Source organism: Leptidea sinapis, chromosome Z, assembly GCF_905404315.1.
Source record: "Leptidea sinapis chromosome Z, ilLepSina1.1, whole genome shotgun sequence".
Taxonomy (NCBI): Eukaryota; Metazoa; Arthropoda; class Insecta; order Lepidoptera; family Pieridae; genus Leptidea; species Leptidea sinapis.
This window is the reverse complement of record NC_066312.1, coordinates 2,449,545-2,462,290: the sequence shown is the minus strand read 5'-3', so window position 1 is coordinate 2,462,290 and position 12,746 is coordinate 2,449,545. Positions and strand designations below refer to the sequence as shown.

The 12,746-nt window shown below is 33.4% G+C and overlaps 2 protein-coding genes across 3 annotated transcripts in view; both read left to right on the top strand.

The window, feature by feature from the left end:
* LOC126978395 (sensory neuron membrane protein 2-like) overlaps positions 1 to 12,746 on the top strand; it is a 56,681-nt gene that overhangs the window by 20,549 nt on the left and 23,386 nt on the right. The window lies entirely within an intron of this gene.
* On the top strand, positions 6,117 to 8,352 carry LOC126978390 (putative uncharacterized protein DDB_G0268590). The gene has a single exon (XM_050827159.1). It carries the CDS (start codon positions 6,129 to 6,131, stop codon positions 8,199 to 8,201), a length of 2,073 nt encoding a protein of 690 aa, XP_050683116.1. The 5' UTR covers positions 6,117 to 6,128; the 3' UTR covers positions 8,202 to 8,352.

Here is a 12,746-nt window from a genome sequence, read left to right as displayed (position 1 = left end):
TATTTCATTTAGCTTGGCACCGACTTCAAAGCTATCAATATGTAACACATACAAATAATAGTATTTTATTACTATTAAAGGTAAAGATTATTAAATTTTTAGTTATTTGATACATTTCAGTTTTTGAAGTCGGTTTTTTTAAACGTAGTTTATTTTTTATTTTTTACGTTTTAGTGTCAGTTAATAATAATATATAATCAACTTGAATGAAAACTCTAAAAAAAAGCCCTACACAGAAAACAATTATGTCATCCAGGTAGATGAAAATTTTCATATAAATGTTCATAAAATGAAAACTACGGGGCCAAACTATGTAAAATTTAAGAATTACGTAAATCGGATCATAAATCTCAGAGTAATCGGCGTACATACATCAAAAAATACCGATCGAATTGATAACTTAAATGAAAACTATCGTTACGGGGAATTGTACCAAGACTGTGTACTGCCAGCATTTCCGCGTTGGATAGCTAGGCTGTTCCGTTGTCTGAAATAGCTGCCAGCGATTGTGTTTCCAGTAGCCATATTGAAGCCCATAGATAGTACTTTGATTTAGGCTTATAACCATAATCAATATCTGCGTATATAATATACTCTGTGGACTCCAAAACTTGGCTTAAAATGAAACGTTAGTGGAAACTTTTCTATACGAACGTTGTCGACTCTTTTATCCTTGATATTTTCAAGTATATATATAAGTTGTATATATATGATGTTAGCTTTACCTTTTTAAGTTATTAAGTTTTAAATAATGACTTCAAAGCAATAAAAACCATTGAAGTTTGCACCTTACTTACTTACGACTTATAACAACAAAAAAAAATGGTTCATAATCTAATTAAGTCTAAATTAATAATATTTAAACTAACTTTATAACACATAATAATTATAATATAACAAATATAAATGAAAGTAATGATTACAATTAATTGTTAAGCATTAATCATCTAATGCTAAGGCGGTCAGTCATGTCGTCAGACAATATCAAAAAGTATTTTTGAAGTGAAACTTATTTAGAATCGTTGTGATTTCAAACCAGATGGAACGACAAAATGACAGGTAAGAGACACAAATACAAAAATATGTAGGATGAAGCCGGCAAATAATGAGACAGAAATATGCATACTATTGAAGTGAAAACTTCTTTATCGTTGTTGTGATTTGAAAGTCGATGAAACGAAAAAGCAACAGTAAAAAGAGCAGTCACATCAATTCATAATAACATGGGAGATGATAATGAGATAGGAAGCATAATACATTGTTTTGGTACCAGGCGATCATAGTTAAAGAAGAGATTGTCGTAAGTATGGCGCGAGTTTACCTTAATATATTCTGACTCCAAGCGCACGACGTATTACTACATAGACACCAGGAGAACATATTATTAAATATAATAGTGGTGGTAGGAATGTCTTTCATAGCGGTTGAAATCATGTGTACACGTACCAGGAATTCATATGCATTTTAGAGGTTCATGCACCATGCAGGTTTCACTACTGACATGTGTACTATGTACGCAATGTTTTTTTTTTAATTCTGTTTTACGTTTGTCTGTGTCTCTCCATTTTGTATCTTTTTGAAATTTTTGGTTTTGTTAGTGCTAGAGTACTTCAAATAGTGTACAACGGTTTCATCATACAGATCACAAACAGAACCCTACTACACAAATCAGACAAAATCATCATTTCTGCCGAAAGATGTCCACAGCTGAACAAAAGCCTCCCCCAAAGATCGCCATGATGTCCTGCGCTGCCCTCATCCAACCTACTCCGGCGACCTTGACTAGATCGTCGGTTCATCTTGTGATAGGCCTACCAACACTGAGCCTTCCGGTACGTAGTCGCTATTCGAGGACCTTACTGCCCCAACGGCCATTTGTCCGTCGAGCTATATGCCCTGCCCACTGCCACTTCAGTTCATAGTCCTCTCCATTGCCCGCTGAGCAACAATGAGCTTCCTCAAAAGGCCCATAATTAGCGCCACGTCTGCGTTTCGTATGTCATCAAATAAAATCAGGCAACAATAAGCAAAAAGAACGAAACAGTCCGACACATTATTAAACAAATTCGAATTGCAAATGCGACCAAAGCCGTTATTGCTGTAACTATCTTTATTTCGAAAAAATAAAATATCTCATAAAGAGTCATATGTTTACTTCTGAATCACTCATCGTATGTCAGTAAGAGGTTACAATCATAATAATAAAATATATAAGTTCATAACTAATTAATATATAAAATATACAAATAATATCTCAACCAACATGGTCTCAAATATTGATACTTCGAATTGAATATCATATCTTCTGTAATCAATAATTTAATTTCGTTTACATCCATGTTGGAGTCTGAAAGAACTGACTTCCAAGAACCACCCGAGTAATAAAAGTTTTCAAGAAAATATAAGATCAAATCCAGCATAAAATTTATAACAAAATTTCGCTTCAACGAAGAAATTGAATGCTCGTGGATAAATTCTACAGCCTTCCATCTTTATATGCAATTTAATTTGTCATGTCCAAATGTAGATTAAATTTTCTTATTATAAGCAATCTTCAATATTAGCAATGCAGATTTGAAGATGAGATGTTTTGTAACACAAATATTTATTCAGCAAACGTATCGTGAAATGATTATAATCTAAGATATTATAGTTCTCATTTTCGTTCATACAGCAAGGAATGTATTCATTGATATCTAAAAATATCAGTGACAGATCACGGACTAGTAAGAAAATAAGGACTCCGTGTCATTACATAACAGTGTAGCTCCAAAACAAGCCGATTAACGTGTAAATACATAGCCCCACGCATACTCTTACACTACTACAGGCTGATAGGCGGCCATTATGAGAATTGTCATCGTCTGTGACAGATCAGTTTGCGTCTCAATAAAATATTTTAAAAATGCTAAAGTATAAAAACTATACTATATAAGTATTTGTAGCCATATATGATTATTTTAGGGAGAAATAATTGTGTTATTATTATTCCCCGTAACCGCACACACACTAGCAGCTAACGGTGCTTCACTTGCTAATATCACGGCGCGGAGTCCTTCTTTTTTTACTCGTCCGTGTGACAGTTTAGTTAAAGAAAGACTTTCAGATACTAGCAGGTTAAGTCTCCGCTGTTAGATATACTGAAATCCAATATATTTCCACGTTGTTTCCCGTCCAGTATATAGGTTCCGGATAAGCAATCATGGCTTTGTCATGTCTGTCTGTCCGTCCACATGTCACAGCTTCTTTTTCCCGTAACTATACTGTTGAAACTAATAAAATAATAAAAATAGAAAAACAAACATTTTGGAGTATCACCAAACTTAGAACTGAAACTCAAAAATTTTTTAATACGTCATAAAACCTAAACCGCAATTAACCCTTCACGGGCGAGTTCGAATCGTTCTTGGCCACTTTTTTAGTATAGATGTATAAGTTCAGTTAATGAGTACGTCAAAAATTGGTTCACGGTCGCCTAAACGGTTGACAAAAATTCCGCTAGAGTCAAAATAAATCAAATGTTTCAATCCAAAAGTGGCAAAATTTCATTAACATCAGCTATTTGTTGCCCATGAAATGCCCGCTGGCAATTCGTTAGAGTTTTAGAGGTAGTTTTAGGAGTTAAATAAGTCTTCTGGTAGTTACTGTTTACGGCGCATAATATGGCCGTAATATGTAATAAGATCTGTGTATCAAATTCAGTAGAAGCCACGCCATTTGACGTAGTAATAGAGTCATAAATAGATTTCAAATTCAAATTCAAAAAAATCTTTATTCACTGTAAAACTTTATAACTTTTTAGTGCAAGTCAGGATGATGTACAAAAGTTACAATAGCATTCAAATGAGTGGCACAATATTCATTCACAATAAATTTAGAAACATTAATCCCAACTATCATCATTCAAATAATCTTTCACATTATAATAGGCCTTAGATGTTAATTTATTTTTTACGATACATTAAATAATTTTAATTAGTAATATTTTAATATGATTTGGTAGTTTTTTATAAAATATATCATAGTCCACTTTTAAAGATTTAGCAATTTTACGGAGCCTAGTAGATGGACTCGACTCTCGACTATTCGATTCGATCAATTCTGCGTTGCACATGCAACAGCGCACCATCCTTTGCTACATTCCAATCAAACTAAGGCAAGAAATCTGCTAAATCAAATCAAAACGTAATCCTTCGGTCGTTACGTTTTAATTGCAACATGTTCTCAGTTTTATTTGTCTGCAAAAGTGACGAGGTATATTGTACTATGTTCTTGAAAAATATAAAATATTTTAACTTCTTCAAATTCATCAAATCATGTTGTAAAAGCAACTAGTAGTAATGAAAGTCCGAAATATAATCACGGAACCCCATACTCTTGGAGTTTTCCATTGTGTATATAAGCACAATACGTACAAAAATTCTCTCGTCAAATCTCGTCGCGTTGCATAAAATGCTGCCTGCATCGATGTTCTCTGCATTAAAATATTTTAAATTTACACTCTGGCGATACATTACATTAGCCTTAATTAACATCCGATATAATGAACAGCTATAAGCTTAGTTTGCGGCTGCGGTTTTTGTCAATGTATGATCGGATTATAATTATACAGAATATATAGAGAAAAAATATGTAAGTAATAATGTAGTCTAAAGCCATCGGAAATGTGTAATCAAAGTAAATAAGTTAAAAATGAAACAAAAACGTATTTTTGAATGATTTTATAATAATTATTATGTAGTAATAAAATGGTAAGGATTAATATCATATTTGTGTAAACAACTTTACCCATTTTTAAAGTATTAAAATGGATATAGTATGTTATCCTTAAGAGATAGACATATGTCATCGCAGAGTTTTCTGTAGACATATAAAAGATACACAATTCCACCATACATTATTTTGTTATATCTCAAAGGGACTTCGGCAGCGTTTTCATTGAAAACTCCCAGACTGCTTAATTTTTTCGACACCTCCAACAAATATCATTAATGTATACCAAAACTTACCACGCTATTCATTGGTGAAAACAGCATAAAAATCGGTTAAAATTATTTTTCCAGTTTATCGCGAACAGCCAGACAGACGCGGCGGAGGATTTTGTTTTATGATAGATAGTGATACAACCCGCTTTAATTTTTTTATGATATACATCAACTGAGAAGCATAGGTTTTGCTCATGGCATTTAGCCTCCGTGATAAATGCTCCGTCCTAATGGAGTTTCTATTTCAAAATTCTATTACATTACTTCACAGTTCACATCATGGCAAAAATCCGTGATATTTAAAAAAATTGCTTTTCCCCTTTGGAAAGTATTAATTTACTCTTCCCGAGAGATACCCGCAACTAAAAACGCTTAAAGAAAAAGCTTCGATAGTCTAACAAAAAAGTAAAAAAATGTTTAAGTGTTAAATTTGATCATTACGTAGGTACACTCATCGCTATATTTCGTTTAAACAAAATGTTATTTAATAAGAAGGTCCATCCAATCAGCTGAGTGAATGTTATTGATAGTTTTAAATATTAAAAGACAGGTAAGGCCGACGCGGCATCACCTATTGACCTGTTGCGGAAACATTCATTACATTTTCAGTTATACGTACAAATAATATTCTCTATTGAATTGAATTAAACTGATAATCCACTTATAATAATTAGTAATGTGAAGTTAAATGAATATGAGAAATAATATTCGCAATACGCAGGTAACTGTTTAATTAACATTATAAGTGGTAAGACTGTGTGACTGATTGCTTATGTACTACTAACAAGGAAACTAAAGGCTACTGACTCATCTTGATTTTATAATAATAATTGTTGTCCACCTCTGGTCCGATGTCGAGTCAATTACAAGGTAAACGAGCGCATCTTAATAAACATATCATTGACGCTGACGTATGTGGCCCTTAAAAACATTATTCCATAAAATAATAAATTAAAATAAAAAACATCACCCTTTACTTAATTATGCTATGAATGAATGTATTAGCGCAGAATGGATGGAATTCAATTATTATTACGTTAAATGCGGGCATGACACGGTTTAAGTGAGGGCAATCGGTTGAGGCGGGAGGCTTCATCAAGTAAAAAAGCGCACACAGTTGATAAACGCAAACACATCATTGAAATGCTCCGTGTCGTGTTCTTGACGAGCACGCTTCTTGCGTTCTCTGCGGCTCGTATTTACGAGCGTTGCGAGCTCGCCCGCGATCTCATTCAACTCGGAATTAGTAAGGACCAGCTTGCCACGTGGGTGTGTATCGCTTTCCACGAGTCCCGCTTCGATACAGCGGCTCGTAACCCTTACAGTGGTGATCATGGATTGTTGCAAATAAGTGAACTGTATTGGTGTGGTGCGGGGAAGGCTTGTGGTGTTCCGTGCTCGGCGTTTCGGGACGAGGACATATCTAACGACGTAGAATGTGCGTTACGGATCTACGAAGAACATACGCGGCTGCAAGGAAACGGATTTCTCGCTTGGGTGGTGTACCCCCAACACTGTAAGCACAATGCTAAAAAGTATCTTGCTGATTGCGAAGGTTCATTAAAAGATGTCTCCCCATACAAAGTTCAAGGACGAGGCAGGTCTCTCAAAGATAATTCACAAAGCCAAAATAACAATGATCTTTACTTTAGAAAATTTCCAAATATTGATGACTTGAAACCACCGTCTATAACAATAAATCAATTTTTACCTGGTTTCAATTCCGGAAAGCACAGCGGTGATAAGTTTGACTTTACTAAGTTTGAAATCAAACCTGAAAATGATGGAGGAAAATTAAATAAAAAGTTTCAAATTAACGTTGGAAATATAAACAAAATAAATGACAACATGAACCCATTCCCTTGGTTAAATTCAAATTTGCTTAAATATGATACAGTTAAGATATCAAATGAGAAAATAAAGAATATAGATGATCTTAAGCCACCTGTGTTCTTTAAGACAGCGTCACGTGAATCTGAAAGAATAAACTATAATATACCTACAAGTACTCTACGAACAACTACAGCAAGTACTAAAGCAAGTGTAACAGTTGATCCAGAACTAATAGGTATTAAGCCGCCAAACCCTCGAAGATTAGAAACAAATCAATTCCGTCGTCGTAAATTAATCGACATTAATAATAGTAACTTAACTATGGACCAAACAGATAAAACTAAAAAAACTGTAAGAATAGAAACCAACGTCGTACCTATAACGGAACCTACGTCTCCTGTGCGCATATCAGCATCGAATACATCCTACACCTTCCGTTCAAATAACCGTTTGCCATATGTCGAACCGCTGGTAATTGAAAATACAAAAAACAGCCAAGAAGTCAACTTGGTTACAAAAACTGCCTTAGATATTAGTAGTACTCATGCTCATGCAACGCCTTATTCACAGAATGTGTCACAAAATAACATCATGACAACCGAGAAAATATCATTACAAACTAAAGTACAGTTTCATAACGAGACTTTGGACACCAAAAAATATTTAACATATAATTTTCAATCTACAGTGACTCCGCGCCTCAGTTCAAACTCGTACGGTAGGAGCAGTTTTAATGTAACAACTACTAGTACGGAAAATACACAGAAAAAAGAATTAGAAAAAGAAGACCTGTATAAAGAACGGAATAGGGCACCGCAAATGAACAGAAGTACGACAAAAGATGTTCCGGCGAAAACAACTGACAACGAACAATTGAAAGCAATGAGAAATGAAAGTACAAGAAGAAGATATACATTAAGACCTCTTTTTCAATCGATTGCCGGAAATGAAACATTAAATCTAAATAACAGATTAAAACTTGAATCTACAAAAATACCAGATGGAATGAATACAACAACTGTTACTAAAACAAGCACTAATACCGCGGTAACCTCGACGTTTTCTGAATCAACAACGAAGTCGACGACACCAGCCACTCGTATTTACTTAGATGACGGCGCGACTACAGTACATAGAAGATCTACAATATCACCCAGCCGGCTAAGCGACGATAAACAGTTAACAAAGTCACCACTAACTACGACGGTATCAACGCCGACTACAAAGAAAGCAACACAATCTATCTTCGATCTATATCTGAACCCCACCCAGCGACCTCGGATCACCTATAATTTTCCCGTATTCAAGGATAGCCCGTTTAAGTTAAAAATATTTTCCGGCGGCACAACTACACCAGCGCCTCTCTTTATTAGAAATGCATGAGATAATTTTACGATACTTTAGCGTTCTAAATGTAATCGTCTACACTGCCATAATATAATGTGCTCAATATTTCTAGGATTAAACCAAAAAGCATTTACAATTATTAAATATATTATAATCTTTTTTTTTTAATAATTATGACTTAACTTAATCTATAATCTTAATATCATCATTTGTTTCGTATTTTGTTTCTGTGCTATTGACTAAACATTTGCCAATATCCTAACATCACAACACCTTGATGTGGAGAAAAATCTATATTATACGTATCAGACTGCAGCGAAAATCAAAAAAAATCTCCAGGCTCAATCAGCCTTATAGCTAACACACGTGTGACTAAAATGTCAAATTTTTTTTTAAAGAATGCTCTCTATGTAAAGTAAAAACATAGAGATAATTATAATACAATGTATTTATTAATTGTATTGATAATAGTATATTTATATTTATATTGTTAGGTATATCTATCATTTCACAATATTGATAATATAATTTTTTCATATTTTATAATGGAAATAATTTTGATTTTGATTTTATTTGTTATTATTCTAAATTTCATATTATTCTATCTTAAATGAGACAAATATCTCGTAATTCTAGTATAATTAACTAATCTTAACATAATGATTATTCAACATAAAAACTGCTTGTAAATGCAAATTATCTCAAATATGTAAATAATATTAGATTGGCGACTTGTTCACTAATAACATATTATAGCTCAAATAATAATATATTGACCAGAAATTTATTAATATTTACCCGACCTTGCAACGAACTCTGACCTTTTTCTTGTTTTTAAATATTATTAACATTCTACGAATTATTAATTAACAGGTAGTTTGAATTCATACAAAATATTTATTATTTTAATGGTCGACCAAAAGTTGTTCATTTTTAATGCGAACAGAAATAGGCTTGTAATACTTAGAACAGAGTTTATGGGCTGAATTATTTTTGTGAATGAGATACCTAATAAAATTCTTTTTTTTTAATAGTAATTGCTGTATTTTCAAATAATATGAGCATAGGTAGGACATGTAGCCTAACATAAGTAATCTCGTAACAAAACGAGAATAGGATCGAAACGAACTTATGTCAAAAAGTTTATTTCGTCTTCTTGTAACACATAGACGGTTAAATTCCGACTGCGATGAAGTTAAGTTCCGATTTTGAGAAATCGTATGATGCGTAATCTCGTAACAAGATCACACGTCAAACGTTTGGAGATGCATATTCGGCAAAATTTTGACGTTTGGTTGAGTTGATCACTTAAAACATATTAAAGAGCCAATGACGTTCTATACATATAGACAATGCACCTCATACAAAATCAAAGCCCAAATATGGCACATGCGACAAATGACACCATAATAACCTTCGACTGCTATACATTTCTGCGTTTACTCCAGTTGTTTAAAATATTATTGGTCAATAATAATAAGATTTGGACAGTGACATCAGTGGAGTTAGGTATTTTTTTAAATCCAAAAGAATAAGTGGTTTGCTATAAGTTTCACGTTCGTCAGTCTGTCTCATTTTCCGATCAAGATCTGTTCAGTCGGAGTTTTTTGACGTTTTTAATCAAAAATAACACTCATATCATAAAAGGGAAAGTTTGTATGTTTATTTATTGGCTTGTGTTTATATTTGTTACTTCTTTACGTTCTAAAGGGATTTGGATTTAATAATTTAAGGTAACCTTTAATGAGAAATACTAATACTCAAATATAATATTTTATTTACATAAAATAATTAGTTAAACTGGTTATTTAAATGTTGAGTTCCTTGAATTAAATTTAAATTTGTCTTTTAGACTCAGATATCTTTTCCAGGGTACCTTTTTGTTATATGTAGTGTAAGTGGACATCAACATTTGTTTGTATGACAGCTTTTGTCAAATTGGAAATGTAGTTAAATCCAAAAATTTAAATCCTTTAGCAGTGAAATATAAATATGCTTATTTAGTTTGTAAATTTCTTTACATCTCTCTCTTGCTACGATCTGGCGCCAAGTTTCTTTCATTATCTCTTGTTCGGGAAAGCTGAGAAATATTAGTTTTACATATTTGTGATGTAAATAAGTATCAATTATCACTAGGTAACAATACTTCTGCGATAACGTGTAAATGGCACTAGTATGTAAGCGTTCACGTTCTTGTAAGCCGTTCACATCACACGAAATACAATAATGCTAATCATTGTTCACTAGGCCTTTAAAAAAATTAACAAAAAACAACCAACTTCAAAAACACTATTCCAAACCAATACATAGATATAATATACACGTATACATATAAAAATAATTATTTAATAAATCTAATTCTAGTAACATAGAACATGGAAGCACCAGCTATCAAACAAAAAAATAATTATCAAAATCGGTTTACCCAGTCGAGAGTTCTGCGATAACAAACATAAAAAACATACCGACGAATTGAAAACATCCACCTTTTTGAAGTCGGTTAAAAAGAGCGACTCTATTGTTTTCGTTTCTGACTGTGTTCTTTCATCTGTCTCATTCTGACAAGCGGGTCTTGTCTGGGGACTTGTCAATAATTAATACCATTTTAAATGAAAAAATATTCGTTTTATTACTTAAGCTTTTTGCATATCAATCTTATATAAATAAAATAAACTTACCGATGATAATTCTTTTTAAATGAAAAAATATTAGTTTTATTACTTAAGCTTTTTGCATATCAATCTTATATAAATAAAATAAACTTACCGATGATAATTCTTTCTTCTTAACCATCTTTTATTGAGTCGTTAATGTATTATTTAAGCACTTTTTACAGCACACTTAGGCTTGTTGATTGACACACAGTTGACACACGACTAAATAGAAAGTGTGCTTACATTGTCTTTAAGCACACTTTTGCCATTCCACTGTCAGACTGCGAATGATATATCCTTGTCCATATAGAACGTCATTGTATAGAGCATAGATAACTCTTTTAATAATAGTAGAAATATTTTGGATTTTGTAGAACAATATTGGTAAAATCGTGCGAGCTTGCTCGTGTAAAATGTCCGCGGCTCCCTTCCATTCTCATTCTTAGAGAACGATATGAGAATACTAATCTAGGGCAATACGGCGGACCTTAACGTCAACGATTGAAATTACATGAATAACACCGCTGGCGCTGGTTTGTATGACTCGCTCGTTATCTGTAAGTTTTTGTATTACTCATGCGGCGCTCACTGTTGCGGTTGAAAAAGAGGCGTACGTCCATATTAAAATTACGCGTGAGTTTATTCGGAAATGAAACTGTTGTCTGAGTGCAAAAAGTGTACTTGTCGCACGCAAATTATACTTGGCGCATGCAAATTTGGATAAAATTGCTAAAATAAATAAATTAATAACAAAAAAAAAATCGAAATATCAAAACTGAATTGAGGTTGACGCGTGTGACAGTTTTACTCAATAAATAAAATTATAATTTAAGTTACAAAAGTTCAATTGAATATGGAGTCGGAGATAATACCAGATACTGAAGAAAGTTCTAACGACGAATCCACACCACCTGAAATCCTGAAAAAGTGGAAGTTATAAATGGACCCACATAAATCGTCGCATTTGAAATACAAAATAGTATTTGCAACTCGTGCGACGTTGTCGATTACTCACTCAAGCCCACACCGAGTTGCACAATATACTAATGGCACAAAGTTACCAATTTCACACTTCTTTTATATGCTCAATGCATTGCTGGTTTCCAATCCATTTTGCAGTTTATTAGAAGATATATGAAGCGACTTTTTTGTTTTAGAGATTTATCTACGGCCGAACTCATAAGCTGTACAATGCTTAATAGTTACCAAACACAAAAATTTGATTGTTTTATATAAATGTACATGTTTATCTCTCTTGTATATTTCGTCTGTGGCTAATGTAGTTGGATTCGCAATTAATTAAGGCCAGTTATACTTAAATGTTATTATATTGGCGTTTGTTGGTCCCAATAAAGTATATAAATAAATAATCGCTTAATTGTGTGTCTTTTACCACATCCAACGGGGAGTGTTCGATTAGTAGCAATTTGAATTGATTCAAGCTGCCCGATTCCAACATCGCTCCGGGCATTTCCACATACAAATACCAACTCATCCTCTCGCCACACACAAACGTTCACTTTGAATCATTAGCTTTGTTTCGTCAAACTCCACAACTTCTCGTTCCTCCACAACGCGGTTTTCTAGAACATTCTTTCACATACAACGAAACTATTGAATCAGCTCAATTACGCGATGTTACCAGGTATTTCGTTCAAAAAAGGTCCTACCTAGAAGGCTGAGCATGGGCACCTGTTGTCACCTGACCATCAGGTGAATCGTAGGCTCCTTTGTACATCAGATCATCAGATCAACTACCATCAGGAAACCCATGAGAACGAATTAGATAAATGTCTCGAGGTAAGTTTTATTGACTTTTGAATTGACGTTCCATATAAGCTGCTTGTAAGTACGTTAGTGGCCTAGAGGTCCCGGGTTCGAATCCCGGTAAGTACAAACATTTATATTATGAATATGGATGTTTGTT

Coding starts and splice junctions, on each gene's coding strand:
- LOC126978390 (XM_050827159.1), top strand. CDS start 6,129: ATGCTCCGTGTCGTGTTCTTGACGAGCACGCTTCTTGCGTTCTCTGCG.